Source organism: Microcaecilia unicolor, chromosome 12 (genome assembly GCF_901765095.1).
Source record: "Microcaecilia unicolor chromosome 12, aMicUni1.1, whole genome shotgun sequence".
Taxonomy (NCBI): Eukaryota; Metazoa; Chordata; class Amphibia; order Gymnophiona; family Siphonopidae; genus Microcaecilia; species Microcaecilia unicolor.
The window spans coordinates 56,877,272-56,896,934 of record NC_044042.1 but is presented as its reverse complement, the minus strand read 5'-3'; the positions used below and the strand labels follow the sequence as shown (position 1 = coordinate 56,896,934).

General features: G+C 41.1%; 1 protein-coding gene across 1 annotated transcript in view; it reads left to right on the top strand.

Moving 5' to 3' along the window:
- The window catches only part of LOC115481838 (transmembrane protein 45B-like), a 73,912-nt gene extending 55,521 nt beyond the window's left edge, over window positions 1-18,391 (top strand). Inside the window, exons 4-6 of the mRNA XM_030221258.1 lie at window positions 3,812-3,996; window positions 4,494-4,639; window positions 17,843-18,391. Coding sequence (XP_030077118.1) covers window positions 3,812-3,996; window positions 4,494-4,639; window positions 17,843-17,954 — 443 coding nt within the window. The 3' untranslated portion in view covers window positions 17,955-18,391. The remainder of the gene's footprint in view (window positions 1-3,811; window positions 3,997-4,493; window positions 4,640-17,842) is intronic.
- The last annotated feature ends 1,272 nt before the right edge of the window (window positions 18,392-19,663 follow it).

The window sequence follows — 19,663 nt, the reverse complement described above, 5'->3', positions numbered from 1 at the left end:
TCTTTTTGGGTGGGGGCTATGAATCAAATATGTTCTCATCCCAGCACACAATCATTATTTTTTTTTAAACTCAGGTACAGGATACACTTTCCATAAGACTTTTATTGCCACATATCACATCATCAGGACCTGTGCACTGTGTCACTGTGGCAATAAAAGTCTTATGGAAAGCATATCCTGTACCTGAGGATTTTTGAAATAGTGATTCAGCACTGGGATTAGTAGATATTTGGCAGCACAAGTGACTAAAGACTTCCATTTATCAGAACAATTATAGCTAGAGATTGGTAACATAGCAACATGGTAGATGTTGATAGATAAAGACCATTGAGCCACTTGGTTTTCCCATGTGCTCTGGCCTAGCTTATCTACTATAGCTCTGGTTGTTGTTCTTCCTTCTCCCCACCACTACATAGGATATTGTCCCACTCTTCATGGTTGACAGGTCACTCCTTAGATCAGTTGCTATAATCCGAGTAACATAGCCAAGCCGTACTGACGTCCATGCTAGGCAACCTGCTACCTGTACTCATGCATCTCCAGCTCTTCCGCCTATATATTTCTAAGCTTGTATGAAAGCTCTATTATGCTCATCCTGACCCCATTCTCTTGGAACTTGATATATTATTGCTCCCTTGCTTTTACCAAAACAGATATGAATTATGTCACAGGTTCGGTTATGGCACCTTTGCTGATATGTTGTTCCAAAAACACTATTTCTCACTGCAGGATAAAGAAATAACATAATTGATACCAAATATTGAAGGAGCTCAGAAAATGGAGTTCAATAAGCTAGTATAATAACTGGTCAAAAACTCCTAAAATCCATCATAGGTCCACAGTCCTTCAATAATCAACCATTGTTGAAGAATTTCTATTGCATATAAAATGCACTTTATCTGCAGCTCAGTCAAAAGGAACAATCCTCTGCATCCAGCCAACTTCTACATTTTCTTTCTGTAGGCAGCCCGACTCAAGTTTCTTTGAAAATTAAATTGTTATCATCAAGTGTTTTTGCTGCTATATTATTCCAGGCATCTACTATCATCTCAGTAAGGACATATTTCTGTTGAGCTTCCCTCTGGCTTCAATTTATAAGAACATAAGAAATGCCATGCTGGATCAGAGCAAAGGCCAATCAACAGGTCTCTAACAGTGGCCAATCTGTGTCACTAGGAATTACCATACATAACCTAAAGAGTAGATCCATTTCTTGCAACTCCCTCCCAGAGTTAAGCAATAGCTTTCCAAGGTCTATTTGACTAATAATTATTTGTTGGCTTCTCCTGTAGGAATTTGTCAAAACTCTTATTTAATAAATTCCACAATTTGTGCATTAAGGGAAAAAGTAATTTTTCCAATTTGTTTTAAATCTGCTACACATTAGCATGTCCTCTAATCCTGGTACATAAATATTCCTGATTTACTTGTTTCACCCCACTTATGATTTTGTAAACCTCTAGCATATAATTATGATTATTGCAAAAAAAAAAAAAAAAAAACCAGCAATGAATCAAAAAATTTCAAAAAACAGCAATGCAGTCTTCTCTCCTCTAAGCCAAAAAGCCCTGATCTGTTCCTCCTTTCATCATAAGTGAGCTCTTCTCTCCCATTTATCATTTTTGTACCTCTTCTGTGTACTGCTTCCAATTAAGAACATAAGAATAGCCATACTGGGTCAGACCAATGGTCCATGTAGCTGAACAGCACCAGACTTTTGAGCATTAGTGCTTGGTGGATGTCTCCTGCCCAAAGATCACTGAACTACTGATATTCTCCATCATCTCATGCACTCAGAGCTAGAGGAGCCAACTCTGTGGGTGCCAATGGATGCTGAGCACCCCCAATATTTAGCAACCTCCTTTGTTATGTCCAGGATGGGAAAATTTGTGTTCTATTTAGCAACTACAATCATTTTGAAATGTTGGCACCTATGCTCACAGCTCAAGCTGGTATGGTTTTCTTTTCTATGGAGTTCACAGTGTATGGGTAACATGCAAGGTTAATGGTGATTGTGCTCCATTGTTTTATCTTACCATCTAAATTACTTAGGAATGCTGGACTCATTTTACTGTTAGCACATTTAATTTCTACCTTTTTTGCCTCTGTTATTCTCTTAAAAACATACATAAGTACATAAACACTGCCAAGCTGGGAAAAGACCAAAGGTCCAACAAGCCCAGCACTCTGTCTCCGACAGCAGCCAATCCAGGCCCCAAGAACCTGGCAAAAACCCCAAATTTAATAATTATCAATGGACTTTTCCTTCAGGAATCTGTCCAGACCCCCTTTAAACTCAGCAAGGCCAGTTGCCGTCATTACCTTTTCCGGCAATGAGTTCCAGAGTCTAACAATGCGCTGAGTAAAGAAAAACTTTCTCCGATTTGTTTTAAACCTACCACATTCTAATTTCATCTTGTGCCACTGGTTTTATTACTGTTAGAAAGTGTAAACAGATGCTTCACATCTGTCCGCTCTACCCCACTCATTATTTTGTACACCTCTATCATATCACCCCTCAGCCGCCTTTTCTCCAGGCTAAAGAGTCCTAGCCGTCTTAACCTCTCCTCATAGGGTAGTTGTCCCATCCCTTTTATCATTTTTGTCGCCCTTCTCTGCACCTTCTCCAATTCATTTATATCTTTTTTGAGATGAGGTGACCAGAACTGAACACAATACTCCAGGTGTGGTTGCACCATGGAGCGATATAATGGCATTATAACATCCTCATGCTTGTTTTCTAAAATGGTCATGAGCCCAATATTCAAGAGTCACTCCTATCCCAATAAGTCCTACTTACCAAGGGCACATTCAGATTTTTTTTAGCAGCATCTGAATAATGTTGCTGAAAAAGAGTATCCTAGTGGTTAGGGTGGTGGACTTTGGTCCTGGGGAACTGAGGAACTGAGTTCGATTCCCATTTCAGGCACAGGCAGCTCCTTGTGACTCTGGGCAAGTCACTTAACCCTCCATTGCCCCATGTAAGCTGCATTGAGCCTGCCATGAGTGGGAAAGCGTGGGGTACAAATGTAACAAAAAAAAAATATGGACAGATCTCCTCATTGCTACCCAAAAAGGCTGTCCTAAGTTAACCGGATATTTATCTGGGTACTGGCCTTGAATATTGCTCATACCCAGATAGTGTGTATCTGTATATCTGGATTTTCAGTGTCACCATCTGCATAGCAACTGGTGCTTAAAAATCAAAAATATCTGTAAATGCCATGGCTGGCATTTAAGAGTAACACCAACCCCACATTTCAGGAAGTATGGTGGTGGTTCCCAAGTTTTCAGGATATCCACAATGAATATTCATGAAAGAGATTTGCATGCACTGCACTCATTATGGATATCCTAAAAACCTGACTGGCTGGGGATTCCCTAGGATAGAGTATGGATTCAAGCGCCGGCTGTAATATAACTGGGAGGGCAGCTTTCGGGAAATAGTATTAAAAAAACATAAAATGCCATCTCTTATATTCCTTCCTTTCAATGTAATGCTAGTGACTGGATTATGCACAAAAGTGCACTGCCCTGTTAGATAGGAATGATATGTTGAAAATGTGCAATTCATTCAGTGGTCGTATTGCTTAGAACTGTCCCAGCATTTTGACTCCTTAATCATATCCTAATTTGCAAGCTGCAAATCATCTTCTACACTGCAATATATGTGTGTTTTTAGGGAAGTTGCAATGCAGCCGGATAAGATAGTTCTTGGGGTGGAGGGAGGTGGGGAAGAGTATAATTGTTCTTTCTGGTTTGGGTTAAGTAGTTCCAAAGTCATGGGGTGCCATGCCTTTACTTTTGTCAGGATTTCTCTTCTATTTTCATGTCCATAATCGCCCTCAACTGGACCAGCATATCCACTCAGTGCTTCTCATTGCAATATTTGGTGATGCATTCAGCACCTTTCTGGAGGTATTCATGAGGGGCCATGTTGTCTTGGAGTTCCTCCGTGCCAGCCTCACCATCCTCCAGGGAACCTGGTTCTGGCAGGTCAGTAAAGTTCAAATTTCAGTTACTTAAGCTCTGACGAACTGCTGCAGGTAGCTGTGGATTGAAGGAGGCTTTGCCCAGTAGATCACAGACATTTCCTCTCCTCTTTTTCAGGATGTTCAGTTAAATTCTACATATGTATGCCTTGGGGTTTTATTGTAGCATAAGATGAAATCTTAAGCAACAAGCCCCCAAAGTCTTTATACTTAATAAAAGAAGGATAGACCCTGTATGGTGTTGGTGAATAAAATCCAAATAAAACAAAAAAAATTACTTTATATAAATATCAATGAAACAATTTTGCATATCTTACATCTGAAAAATATGGTTGCTATATTACCTATAAGAGACATATATGATCCATGGGCACTCTTATAGCACAAGAAATATGCAATTTTCCTCTTATAGCTTATATAATCCCATGAAGATGAAGAGACATATGACTCACACAGGTCCTGAAGTTGGAAAGTTAACGTCTTTTTCTGTTTTTGTCCCAGATTGGATTTGTGCTGTATCCACCCTCAGGAGGACCAGAGTGGAACCAAGAAGACCATAGCAACATCATGTTCATCACCATGTGTTTCTGCTGGCATTATGTGATTGCCTTGATCTTAACGGCCATCAACTACTCTCTTGTTTACTGGTATGTGTTTATTGGTACTAAGTACTGCAGGTTGGTGACGCCCATAGTAAATCAAGGTGCAGTAAAAGCTCACCTTTTACCACACCTTGATAACTTACCCCCTAAGAGTTAAAAGCAGCCTCCAAAAAGTGGGCTTTTAGCCTGGATTTGAATTAGGTCAGAGACAGAGCATGATGTTCTAACTGAGGAAGTCTATTCCAAGCATATGTGCAGGAAGATGGAAAGAAAAGAATCTGGAGTTGGCAATAGAGCAGAAGTCACAGATAAGAGTGACTTACTCTATAAGGGCTGCCGAGAGGGGGGGGGCAAAATTCCCCAGGCTTGGTCCTCCAAGGGGGGCCCAGCGCCGGGGTCTCTCTCCTGCTCCTGACAGGACCTGGGTGACTGCGTCCTGACAGGAGCAACAGAGAGAGCAGACATTGCAAGACTTTGGGCCAGAGACTCTGTTTTGGCTGCCAGCAGTCCCCCCAGGTCCCGCCAGCAGAAGAGACCTTCCTCTAGTGCTGCTCTTCACTCTGCCCATTGCCTGCCAAGTAGCTGCTTTTCCCCTCAGGCCGTGCATGCTTTGTTTTCAAACCAAGCATGCACTGAAAGAAAAAGCAGCCGCAGGGACAGGCAATGCGGCAGAGTGAAGAGCAGTGCTGGAGGAAGACCTCTTCTGCTGGCAGGACCTCGGAATCCCTGCCAGCCAAGGTATTTGCAGTTGCAGCAGCAATCCTGGGAGGGCGGCAGTGGCGGCAACAATCGTGGGGGGGGGGACCTGCCCCGGACTCAGCTCAGTCTCTCGGTGGCCCTGTACTCTATAAACAGACTGCACGATATTCAAAGTGACTTAAATGGCCCAGAGAGGTTACTGGCCATTTAACTTGTCCGCAGTTAACCGCAAATATTCAGTGGCACTTTAACTGGTTATACTGCCGCTGAATATCCGCAGTTAGCACCTAAGCCGAAACCAATAACTTGTGGATGTTCCAGAAGTGGAGTCAGCACTTATGTGGTTAAGGGCTGATACAGGAGGAATATCTCCAAGGAGTCATCATTTGGATAGAAATATCAAGAAGTTGAAAAGCAGTAAATAAAAGTGCAAGAAAATATTGTAAGAACAACCTTCTTTGTTAGGAAAGTAAATAAAAGGTCAAAGAGACCACTGTGGTGTTTGAAAATAAGTAGCTGAAAAGTTAAGAATAAAAAAGGTTAACATTTGTAAATTGAGAGCTTGCAGAAACAGGAAGGACAAGCAAAAATACTTTGAAAATGGTAAGAGAAGCTAATAAAGAAGGCAGAAAAGCCAAGATGCAAATGAAAGAGAAAATGTCTGTTTCCCTCTTCCCATTATACTGTACTAACTTTTTAAAGATGTATTACTGACAAGGATTACTGAAAACTGGCATTGACAGACTCAAAAGGTCAAGGGGAAGAACAGATAGAGGTTGCTGAAGACATTAGCATGACTGTCCATGATTGCTTAACATATATTTCTGTAGTGTAGAGGCGTAGCTACCACTTAGTCTGACAAAAATGCCCAGGGCCACCCAATAGTAGGGGCCACCTGAAGTTGGACCCCAACGTACCCATGTGGGTCCAGCCTCGCTCCAGATTCCCCTGCCCACCACCAGTCCGCCACATGCTGCTGCAGTCATGGAAGAGACAGCACAGAGATCTGCCTCTTTGGGCGGTGGGCCTTTCCTCTGCTGCATCCCACTTCTATGATCAAACTTTCTGTGTGTAGGACTAGGCAGAGGAAAGACCACACTGCCCAAAGAGGCAGCTTTCAGCCCTACATCTGCCATGACCACAGCAGCATGTGAAGGACCGACGGTGGGTGGGGGACTCACGTGGGCATGTGGGGATAGAGGACAGGAAGGGAAACATGCTAGGCATGGGGGGAGGGGTGATGTAGAGATGCCCAAATGTCCAGGGAGAGCAGAGAGGGACAGATGCCTAAATGTCCAGAGGGGGCAGGTGGGAGAGATTCTGGAGCTGGATTTGGGGAGGAGTGATGGAAACATACCTAAATATGTGGTGGAGGACAGAAGGGAAGAGATGCTGGATTTGGGGGAGAGGGCAATAGAGAGATATCTAAATGTATGGGGGGCCGGAGGAGTAATGCTGGATTTGGGGAGGGATGATGGAGGTATGTCTAAATCTCCTGGGGGCAGAGGGGGAGAAGATTCTGGATTTGAGGGGGTGATAGGGAGATCCCTAAATGTCTGGGAGGGGTAGGGGAGAGATGCTGATTTGGAGGGGAGCAGACGGAAAAGAGACAAAAGACCTGGTGCAAAGCAGAGGTGGAAGAAAGGGCGCAGATGCTGGACTGGGGTGGGAGCAAAGAGAACAGAGAGAGATACTAGACCAGGAGAAAGAGTAGGAGAGATGCCAGACCATGAGGGAGGAAGGGTGGGTGGGTGGGTGTGGTGCAGGAGGAAGAGAAGAAACAGGCTGGACATAGGATGAGACAGAGACGCAGGCTGTGGAGGGACAGGGACACGGGATGCAAACTGTGGAGGGAACATAGGGAAAGAGGCACAGGTACCATACTGGACACAAGGGGAGGGATAGGGACACAGAGTGGGTTGCTGGACAGAGTAAATTAGGGGCACAAAGAAGAGATACTGAACTTGGGGGGAAGATAGGGAGAGGGACACACAGGGGAGATGCTGAACAGGACAGGACCCAGGGAGAGGGACACAGAGGGGAGATGCTGAACAGGACAGGACCCAAAAAGATGAATGCTAGACATAGAGAGAGAAGAAATGTCAAAAGGACAGAAAACCCTGGAAATAGTTAAGAAAAAAAACAAAGAAAAGCAGAATAGAGACACTGGAACCAAATACTTAGATAACGGTAGAAAAAATAGTTATTTCTGAATTTATTAATTGTAATATGTCAGCTTTGGGAAATGTGTGTCCTCCCCCTCCCCCAATCCCCACTGTCTTGGCAGCAATAGGGGGCCCATCTCAATGTTCCTGCTCGGGGTTCATTCGGTCTTAGCTACACCACTGCCATAGTGGTAAGTGGTAAGGGCCAAGAGTAGGACTACAGAAAACAGACACAAACAGGAATGAAAAAGATTCAGAAGAACGTGTTAATGAGGATTTGTGTTTCTGCCAGGTACTTGTGGCTTGGATTGGCCACTGTTGGAAGCAGGATATTGGCCTAGATGGACCACTGGCCTGACCCAATGGTACTTGTGACCTGAATTGGCCACTGTTAGAAGCAGGAAGCTAGGCTAGATGGACCACTGGTCTGACCCAGGATGGCTATTCTTATGCTCTTATGATCTAGCTAAACTACAAGGTGACAAAGTGAAGGGCACAGATGGATTATATCCAAGGGTGTTGAAGTATAGGGAATTTCTGGCAGCCCTGCTATTTGACCTTTTCAATACTTCTTTAGAATCAGAAGGGCAGATGTGGTTCCTCATTGCTAAGGCAGAGGATAGTGCAGTTTCTAGAATCCAGTGGATTACAGGATACAAAACAGCATAGTTTTACCAGAGGTAGTCTCTTATCAAATGAATCTGATCAATTTCTTTGACTGGATGAGCAGGGGAGCGTGCTAAGTGAAGGGTATTTAGATTTCAACAAGGCTTTTGACACAATTCTGCTTAGGTGACAAAGAAATAAATAAACTGAGTGTCCTTGGTATGGGGCCCTAAAATGAGTGACTGGATTAGAATCTGGTCGAGTAGGAGGCAACATATGGTAATGGTGAGGAAAGGGGCACTACCAGCGCTGTGCCTCACGGATTGGTTCTTGGCCCAGTTGGGTTTTGTTGTTGTTGTTTTATTTTCTAAAGTTTTGTTAGCTTTGACTTGAAAATTTGTTTTTCTTTTTATTTCAAACTGCTTTTAGAGTTTATTTCTGCCAGGGAATAGGGAGGGTTCAAAAGGAGGTTTCAATAGTCTCTGGGAGTTAATCCTTTCTTAATATTGAATTTTCCTGTTCTTTTTTTTAAATTTACCTGATGGCTCCTGTTATATTGTACATGAAAGTAAGGGATCAATAGTGGTGGTGTTCATGTTTTATTTTTCTTTGCATGTTTTCTGTTGGCACAGGTTTTAATGATAAAATCTTGAAATTATAATAATAAAGTTTTTTTTTTTAACTTATGGTGATGATTTTGCCAAAATTGCTATCAGAAAAGGGTTGTCTTTTTGTGAATGATACCAAAATATGCAATAGACACCCTGGAAAGTGTAGATAACATGAGGTGGAATCTTGCAAAATTCAAGGACAGATCTAGAGTGTGAAAACTAAAAAACTTAATATTTAAAAATGCAGGGTGACACATTTGAGCTGCAAAAGCCCAAGAGAGTACTACAAGGCAAGTTCTTTTGTATACAAAAGAAAAATGGGAACTGGGAGTGACTGGATCTGATTTTAAATTATCCGAACAGATAGATAAGCCAGGATACTTGGATGCATAAACTATAGTATGATAGTTTCTTGGCAAAAGAACCAAGTTCCAGCTCTTTCTTGCTTGATGGAGCTGATGTATGAATTAGATTTTCTTAGCCTTTTCCAAAGCAGCTTCTACCACTACTGATTGGGGAAGCAGCAAAATATTGTTGAATCTATAGACATGACCTTATACTTTGCATCTGACTTTTTGGTGTGTCACCTCCTTCTTGCTCATTGAAAGGATCTGCGCATTAGTGGTTCAGCCCTCCAGTGGTTTCATTCTTATCTGAAAGACCATTCCTATATTGTTCACTACTCTTCTTCCTCTCCCCATCCCCTGCTTTCTGGTGCTCCTCACAGGGCTCAATCCTTGGGCCCATCTTATTTAACATTTTCTTAGCCTCCCTTTTGAATCTTTGGGTTTCACTTTTTTTTTCCATTTATGCTGATATTTCACTTACTCTTAACTTTTGATTCTAGCTCTGGTTCAGATTACGCCTCAGTCTCTGGTAAATTAGATTTGGTGGCAAACTGGTTGGCAGAACAGCACTTGAAACTTAATCTGTCCAAGTCAGTTGCCAAGATTTTCTCCTCTCACTCTCCTGTTGCAAATCCTCCTTGCTTTACAATTAGTGGTGTTCCTCTCCCCTATGTTTCTTCAACTAGAATTTTGGGAGTTACTCTGGATAATCTTATGTTTTGTCTTTTCATTCTCATATTCCAGGACTTGTTTCCTCTTCCTTCTATACACTTAGACGTCTTTTCATTCTCATATTCCAGGACATGTTTCCTCTTCCTTCTATACACTTAGACGTCTTTGTTCTATTCATCCTCTTATGGATCTTGGTTCTTTTCATATTTTCTTACACTCTTGTACTGTCTAAGCTCGACTACTGCAACTCAGTTCGTCATGCTCTGCCTGCTTATCAGTTACACCATTTGCAACTGGTTCAAAACACTGCAGTAAAGCTTCTTCATAATCATAAGAACTATGATCATGTAACTCCTCTCCTCATTTCAGAACACATGCTTCCAGTGGCTTATAGAATTTCTTACAAGGGTTAATGTTTTGTCTCACTGAGGAGGTCTTTTACAAAGCGTCGGTAAGTCCAAAGCAGGCTTACTGAACGCTAAATCAGGACTGCTGCTGGCGGTAGTTCAGCCCTAAGCATGCACCATTTCCGGAGAAAAAGAAAACCCCCGGAAATTGCTTGGGTGGCAGTAAGGGCTCCCTGCCACATGGCCATATGGTAAGAGTTCTTGTACCGCATGGTCATGTTTGTCAGGGGGCTTTTTACCTGCTGCAGTAAAACGGCCCCCACCGCTAGTTCATGGCCCTTTTTCCTGCAGCTTAGTAAAAGGACCCCTGGGTTCATCCTTCCGGCTTACCATCTTTCTTAGCTTCTCTTTTAATTCCCCATGTCTGCTACCAGATCCCTTTGGTCTGCTAACCAGGGCCTGCTTACAGTTCCATTTTCCTGTCAGGTCTTCCCAGATGCTCTTAGGAGCACCTGTTACAGTGTGACTGCTCCTGCATTGTGGAATACCCTTCTCCAATATTTACGTCTTAAGCAGTCCCTTAACACTTTTAAATCACAACTAAAACCCTATTATTTCTACTTGGCTTTTCCTTCTCCTTGAAATCCTTTTCAGTTTTTCCCTTTCCCTTGTATTTTATCTTCAGGCATATATGCTGAAAGACATCCTCCATCCTTATGGGTTTTTTCCCTTTCCCCCATTGTTCCTTTTGTTGACAAGTAATCTTTCCTTTGTCATTTGCCCTTTTGTATTTTGTCGTGTTGTCTTTTTTGTATGTCTTTTTCCCTTTTCTCATTTGCTCATTGTGAACCACTTAAGATTTCTTTTTCTGAAAATTTGCAGTATATCAAATAAACAGAACTTGAAATTTTTTGAATAGCAGGTCCTTAAGGATCTAGTGGACTAACATGGTTATGGTATCCTTAAGACACAAATGATGGCTCCAACCAACCACAATCAACCCAAGTTGCCACTTAACCACACACATAGATGGGATAGATTCACAAGTCAAATTATTTTTACTAAAAAATACTAATTTTTATGAATAAGTTCTTGGAGGAAAGAGATTTCAGATCTCGTATGGATCTTAAGTCTCAAATTCATCAAGCAACATTAGAAGGTCTCATAACAAAAAATCTATCATAGGTCAAACACCCCCCCCTCCCCCATATATATTTACTAATCATGATGTGCATAAAACCACTCATGTGCAAATTCATTTTCCATCTATCAGTCAATCCAGAATATTTGGACCACTTAATACACAAGCGTGCTGAGCAAACTGGAGTGACACTTATCTTTCACGCAGGATCCCCCTGCTTATTAAGGTCCATGCGAGATCTAAGGTCTTTTTTTCTCCAAGAAATTATTCAAAAAAAATTAGTATCTTTTAGTAAAAATAGCTTGACTTGTGAATCTATCCCATTTATGTGTATGGTATCCTTAAGAACATCTCTAACTTTTTAAGGAGAAGGCAAACCCAATATAAAATATATCAACCTAATAAGAGGAGTTTGACTATTATATGTAGCGATAGTATGGAGGTGTCCCTTCAAATTGGTGAAAAAACAAATTAATTCACCCCTTGAAACAATTAAGTTTTAACAAAAGGAACCTCAAATCTCCTAGCAAGGAACCATACAAAAGTATTCACAATCACTTGCATAAATAGGAGTAGGATAATATCATAGGTTCTGTTTGAGAGAGGAAAGAGAAAAAAACCCCAACGCAAAAACTCATGCTACATGAGAAAACCGTATGGGATAAAAAACTCACTACCTCTCTCAAACTGTATTGTAATTATAAATTCAAACGGACACCACAAACCAAACTACCCCTAAAAAAACTGACCTAAGTCAGTAAAGGACTATCTAAATGAGCCCCCTAATGGGAAGGGCACCTGAAGTTCAATTGTCATACAGCTTTAAATAGATTAAGTAGATTTTAAACAGTGTTGAGGAAAACCCTCTGCAATATACTTAACTTAATCCAGATAAATCACCCTCAGGAAAACTCTCGATCGAAAAAGTACCCCCCACGTTGGGACTCCGGAGTCCTGTGAAAATGCTATAGTGGCGAAAAAAACCGCCAACCCTTCAACAAGAGCGCCTTGTTTTGCCAACTACGTGGCTGCTTCAGGAAGGGCGCTAAATAACCATCTTAAAAGACCAGATTCACACTGAAAATTAAACTGTCAGTCGCATGGATCACAAAGATGGCGCAGAAACCGGAACTCTGAGTGAAATAAAGCTTTTATTTTAAAAAACGCATCAATACGTCATGACGTCATAGCATAAAAACGTCACGACGTCATAGCGTTTCCAATCATGATACTTCAACAGCAAAGGAAACCACACCTCCCCAATGATGTCTCATTAATAGTAAGCATTCCATTCGATGTTTCTATTCAACCCTTGAGGAGCAACTGTTTTAAGTATATAGATCCAATGCTGTTCCCTACGCCATAGAATTGTTTTTAAATCCCCCCCTCTCCTACCCATATGTACTTGATCAATAATCATACATTGTAACTGATTAAACTGATGTTGAGCTTGTTCACAATGACGGGTCATGGGTGCTTCTATCTTAGAATTAGTAATACAATGTCTATGTTCAATGACCCTAGTTTTGAATTGACGAGTGGTATGGCCCACATACAGCAAATTGCATGGACACCTAAAAAGATAAACCACATTTTTTGATTCACACGAAGTTCTATGTTTTAATCTGTAAATCTTACCACTGGTAGACTTAAATTCTGTACTTTCAACTGTAATGGAACAAATAGAACAGTGACCACATTTTTTATGATATCCCTCTGATTGCCTAGTGTCGGACCATACATCTGCCATACTTAGTTGATCTTGTAAATTTTGATTACGAATATAAGTCAATCTAAGATGATGGTCCTGAAACGCTTCCTGAGTGAGCATAACGTTCCAATGTTTCCTAAGGATAGCTGAAATTTGAGGCGATCTATTTGTGAATTTTTAAAACACAAGAAATCACCCTATCCGTATCTTTAGCTCTGCTTTGTTGATCATTTTGAATAAGAAGATCTCTATGTTGAAACAGAGCTCTCTTATAAGATTGTTTTACAAGTTTGTCCGGATACCCCCTATCCTTAAACTTACGTTGGAGTTCCCCTGCTGATTCTTTGAATATTTGAGTAGTATCACAAATCCTGCGATACCGCAAGAACTGTGAATAGGGTAGACTGCGTTTAAGATGGTAAGGGTGCATACTGTCATACTTCAACAAGGAGTTCCTGTCCGTTGGTTTCACAAAAACTTCTGTCTTTAACCCCCCGCAGTCTTTCTTGACAAGGACATCCAAAAAGTTTATTGATTCAAGATGAAAATTGCATTCAAATTTGATGGTAGCATGGCATGTATTAAGATTAGCAATAAAGTCTTTCAATTGTTGTTCAGAACCCTGCCAAATTAAGAACACATCATCTATGTACCGGCCCCAGTACTGCACCATAGCAAATCCTGTGTTGGTATAAATATACTGTTCTTCAAACTGTCCCATGAAGATATTTGCAACAGAAGGAGCAAAAGATGCTCCCATAGCTATCCCAGATATTTGTAAATACAACTCATCATCAAAAATGAAATGGTTATTATACAGAGCTAATTGGGTAAGGTGAATGAGAAAGTCTGTGGGAACCACATGAGGACGAAGACGTTCATCAAGTACCTTCCTTACTGCCTCTAGGGCTTCCCTTTGTGGTATAGAAGTGTATAAAGAACACACATCTAACGTTACCAACAGACTATCATGACTAACATCCAATCCACCCAAAATCTGTAGAAAATGAGAAGTATCTTTAATGTACGCTGGAATATTTTGTACAAGGGGTCGCAAAAAATAATCAACGTACTTACAAGCACGTTCCAGTAGAGAATTCCTGGAAGACACAATAGGTCTACCAGGAGGAGCTTGCAATCTTTTATGAATCTTTGGAACTGTATAAAGGATGGGGATAACTGGATATGTCGGACACAAAAATTGACTTTCTTTCTTAGTAAGAAAACCTTGTTGTACAGCTTCCTTGGTCACTCCCTGTATGTTCTTCATTAAGCAATAAGTGGGATCCTCAGTAAGTTTATGATAGATATTTTGATCCGCTAATTGTTGCCGAATTTCTGCCAAGTAATCAGATTTGTCCAGGACCACAATAGCACCGCCTTTGTCTGCTTTACGTATCACAATTGACTTTTCTAATTTCAATTTCTGTAAAGCTTGAAATTCCTGACGTGACATATTGGCTCTACCCCAAAACTGAGTATCCTCTAGTTGCTGTACATCTTGGAGAACCAATTGTTTAAAAATTGTAAGAGCGGAATTAAGTGGACCTGGGGGAATCCAAGTGCTCTTGGCTACACAGTCTGAATATGCTCCCTTAGAGTCTGGAACATTATGGAAAAATAATTTCAACTGAAGTACTCTTAAGAATTTTTCAAAGTCCACTCTGAATTGAAATGGGACATGTTTATTAGTGGGAACAAAAGATAACCCACGAGCTAGAACACTTTCTTCAATCGGAGTGAGTGAATAGCTTGAAAGATTAATTACAGCGAGTCGTCTCTCCGTCGGGATCTCGTTCCTCTGTAGCTCGATTCTCCTCGATTGCGGGGCTTCCAATTGCCCCGTCCTCGTTGGTTTACACGTCTGTTGGAACCCCCTCGTTGTGGTTCCCCGTCTGTCTTATCTTCTTTATCTTCCTCACTACTAGACGTGTTAGATGACAGCTGAAAACCCACTCGTTTACCTTTCTCGAGGGTTTTGTCTAGATTTACTGGTTTCTGCCAACTATAGACATAACCCTCACTGTAATCTTTCTGGTCCCTCTGTATTTTTTTGATTTTGACTGCTTTGATTTCTTTTTTAAATTTATCTAATTTGTTGTCAAAATCCTCTTTAAATTTATCATAATCCGCGAGGGACTTGAGATGTTCCATCTTTTCATCCAAGTTGGATTTGTTTTGTACCAGTTTCGCTTGAATGGTCTGGATAAGCAATAGCATCAGGTCCAACGAGCAATGGTTCAAAATGCTATTCCATTGGACAACAAAATCCGGATCATCTGGAAACAACTTAGGGGCTTTAGTCATGCGTAAGCCCCTAGGAATAATCTCTTTTTTACAATAGTCAACCAAGGTAGCACTGTGAAGTTCCAATCTAACTGATTCTTTAAACTTTAGTAGAATTTGTGACCACTCAGTTTCAAACCCTACATCAGACCCCAATTGAGAAAGAGTGGGGGCCTGTAAAATAGCAGATCTTTCATCCTCAGAGAATCTTTTCCCACTTTGCCAACTCTGTGCCATTTCTCCAAACAATTATAGGAAAAACTCTAACTTTTTAAGGAGAAGGCAAACCCAATATAAAATATATCAACCTAATAAGAGGAGTTTGACTATTATATGTAGCGATAGTATGGAGGTGTCCCTTCAAATTGGTGAAAAAACAAATTAATTCACCCCTTGAAACAATTAAGTTTTAACAAAAGGAACCTCAAATCTCCTAGCAAGGAACCATACAAAAGTATTCACAATCACTTGCATAAATAGGAGTAGGATAATATCATAGGTTCTGTTTGAGAGAGGAAAGAGAAAAAAACCCCAACGCAAAAACTCATGCTACATGAGAAAACCGTATGGGATAAAAAACTCACTACCTCTCTCAAACTGTATTGTAATTATAAATTCAAAAGGACACCACAAACCAAACTACCCCTAAAAAAACTGACCTAAGTCAGTAAAGGACTATCTAAATGAGCCCCCTAATGGGAAGGGCACCTGAAGTTCAATTGTCATACAGCTTTAAATAGATTAAGTAGATTTTAAACAGTGTTGAGGAAAACCCTCTGCAATATACTTAACTTAGCCAGAAAATCTTGGAACTTTCTGTCTGTCTCTTTTTCATAAGGGTTATTCCATGCCAAGTGGTCTAAAATTAAAAAAAAAAAAGTTCCCACCATCATGTTCTCCAATTTTGTTCAAATTTTATCTGTTGTGCTAGTCAGGTGTTAAACAAAGTTTCCCAAAATTTGAGGTCTCTAACTGCAATAGTTGCAGATCTAGACCCCCTTTTCTAACAGGTTGTCAGTCCATGAGCGTTAGAGACCTCAAATTTTGGGAAACTTCGTTTAACACCTGACTCGCACAACAGATAAAATTTGAATAAAATTGGAGACATGATGGTGGGAAGGTTTAGACCACTTGGCATGGAATGACCCATAAAATACCCCTGGTGAATGACATGAAATAGCTACATAAGATATAGGCTAGTGATATCAGGGCCGCCAAGATGGGGTAGCAGGGGGGGGCAAGATTCCCCTTGCCCAGCCTCCAATGGGGGCCTAGGGCCGGCAAGGCTTCTGGAGGCAGGCAGGCAGAAGTTTCTGCTCCCTTGGTCTGTCTTTCTCCTACTCCTGTGTGCCGGGACCTGGATGATTGCGTTAACGTAATAACCCAGGTCCTGGCACATAGGGGCAGAAAAGTGACAAACCGAGGGAGGAGCAGATGCAGTAATGGGGGCAGCGGCAGTGACCTGAGTGGGGGGGGGGGGCGGTGGTTTTGATGGCGACCCAAGTGGGATGGGGGGAGTGGTGACAGTGGCCCGAGTGGGGTGAGGGGGGCAGTGACAGCGGCCCTGCCTTGGGCTCATCTTTGTCTCTCGGCAGCGCTGAGTGGTATAGCTAGGTTTAAAAAGGTTTGGACATGTTCCTGAAGGGACACGCTCATTAACAGTTACTAACTAGGTAGAATTGGATGTCTCCACTTCTTTCTTCTGGGAGTAAGCAACAGTGAATGGATTTTCCTGGTTAGGATCTGCCAGCTAATGGTCAGTTAGAGACAGGATGCTAGGCCCAACAGATTATTGCTCTGAACAAACATGGCACCTTTTATTTCATGCTCATTTTCTAACAGTACAGGAATTTTCTTAGTTAGGGAGAGGTGGGATCCATGCTGTGAGACTGTGCATAAACTGAAATACTTGTGCATACAAGTAGTGTTGGGGAGAGTGAAGTTGAAAATATGTCTGACTCCATAGCTGTAGTCAGTCGAGGAGAGGAAGGATGTCCTTCCCTTCTTTACTTTAGATTCTCCCCACCAAACAAAATCTAGTATAATTTGATAAGCCTAGTGGTTAGGGTGGTGGACTTTGGTTCTGGGGAACTGAGTTCGATTCCCACTTCAGGCACAGGCAGCTCCTTGTGACTCTGGGCAAGTCACTTAACCCTCCATTGCCCCATGTAAGCCGCATTGAGCCTGCCATGAGTGGGAAAGCGCGGGGTACAAATGTAACAAAAATAATATATATATATATATATATATATATATATATATATATATATATATATATAATTTTGTTACATTTGTACCCCGCTATATATATATATATATATATATATAGCATGCCTGCATATAACTGAAATGCTTACCTGAAACTGCAACTGTATGTCAGTCTCCCTTTAAATTTAAAAAAAAAAAAACCTGTTTGAGGGAAGACTCAGAATAACTATGGAAGAGTATATTCCACTTACTAATGACTGTGACCTTAGGCAAATCACTTTCCCTCTCCCTGCCTTAGAGAACTCATCCTTTAGGAAATCTGTCTCAGCTGTGCCACTAGACTGTGCAAGAACTGCAGAGATCCTGTTAGCAAGAAAGGTGCTGCGTTATATACTGTAATATAACAACATTTATAGACTGCTATGTAACCTATTCATCCTGTCTGCTCTACACAGCTTTGTAAACAGACAAAGGTGGAGCAACTGTGAAATGGATGTTGGGATTTGGAAGCTAAATTCAGATAAGGATGAAAAAGCCGTCCTTCTGGCTGGTTCTGAAGAAGAGTAATGAGGACACAGCACAACAGGTTTCCAAACGGCTTCATGAATTTCAAAACAGAAGTACAAACAAAAATCACTATATTTCTGTTTACCAACTCTCCTTTTCTCAAATGACAGCATATCCTACTTTGAAGTTAACAAACAAAAAAAAAAGGGGGGGTGGGGGAGGGAAAGAGGAGCCCCTACTCTTACCTTTTCATAATTTGAATCTCCACAAATGTAGTTTTTAAAAGGCCTGGAGGGACTGATCTCTTGGTATCAAAAGCCTTAGTATTTAAGGAAATTGACAGTAAAATGAATGCTATTCTACTTTTATTACATAAGTACATAAGCATTGCCATAAAGGAACAGACTATATGGAATGGGGAGAACTACTGAAAAAGCTGCTCTAGAGGTTCTGGATTTCAGCTTTCTACCCAAGAGCCTAAATTTGGCTTCCCAGAACATCCCTCCCACATTTTCCTATGTCACTGGTACCCACATGTACCAAGACAGCCGGCTTCTTCCCAGCACTATCTAAAATCTTATCTAGGCAACACGAGGTCCACTACCTTCACATCAAGCAGACAAGTAACCAGCCAATCCTCATATCCACTAGCCACCTAGCTATCTACATGCCTAATGATTGAATCTCCAACTCAAACGGCCATCCTAACCATTCCTTCCTGGGCAGAAGCCCCTGGATACACATCTTCAGTGTGAGAGGATATTGCATCTTCTGGAGGTTAAGTCCTCTTTGAGGTGATGCTCTCCCTTCAGAAGACCCTTCTCTTTGGCAGCACAGAGGTTGCCAGGCTGGAGGTAGGCCTCCTCTATATACCTCTGTCTGCCTCAGCTCCTATTCTAGCCTCTAGGGATTGGGCCCGTTCCCAGAGTGTTAGGAGCTTTTTCCATCGAATATACCCATATGACCTCTCACCAACTGGAAAATAATTAAACATGTGACAGTGCAAAAGACTGGAGAGCCAGCACCTTACTGCTGGAGTGCTGCCTGTAACTTGGTATTGGTGAGTTGTTAAGTTAGATGTATGTAAAGTCTCCTAAGATTGCTACAGTAGATATACTGTATGCTAGGCTATGATAATTTAGGGCTTTTTTTTCTGTAGGTTCCCCTCATAGACGTAAAGATTGTACTGCTAGAAGCTAATTACTGGCCGATAGAGATGCCCCAACCAAACCTTCTATTCTAACTGATTTCCTTTAACTACAGTTGTACTTTACACTGATGCTATGGTTAATTCTAAAACAGTAACTTTAAAATGTTAGCCTAATCTCTAAAAACAATTTATATGAAACTGTAACAGACTTTCTTCTTGCTGCTGGACTGCTGTCTCCATCTTAGTATTTTTGAGTTTTTCAATAAATTAAGGATATTAGCCTAATATAAAAATGTTTTTAGTTTATATGGTATATTGTGTGATTTTTTTTTTAGTGTTTCCTTCTAAGATGGTAATAAAATATATTTAAAACTCTGTAGGAGCACTCCTTGCTTGTTTGCCTAATTACAATAACTGACTATAAATGAAGAGTTATCCTAGGGTTGGGTGGGAAGACAAAATTAGATCCTGCAGTGCCTGCTAGAGACTATCTATTAATGTTGTGGTACAAAGTTCAAATTTTAAAACTAAGGGGAAAAGACTATGGAGATTAGTTGATAAAATTTGCTTTTTATATATTTTCATTCTGCCTATCACTAACCTACAATTCCTTCTTTAA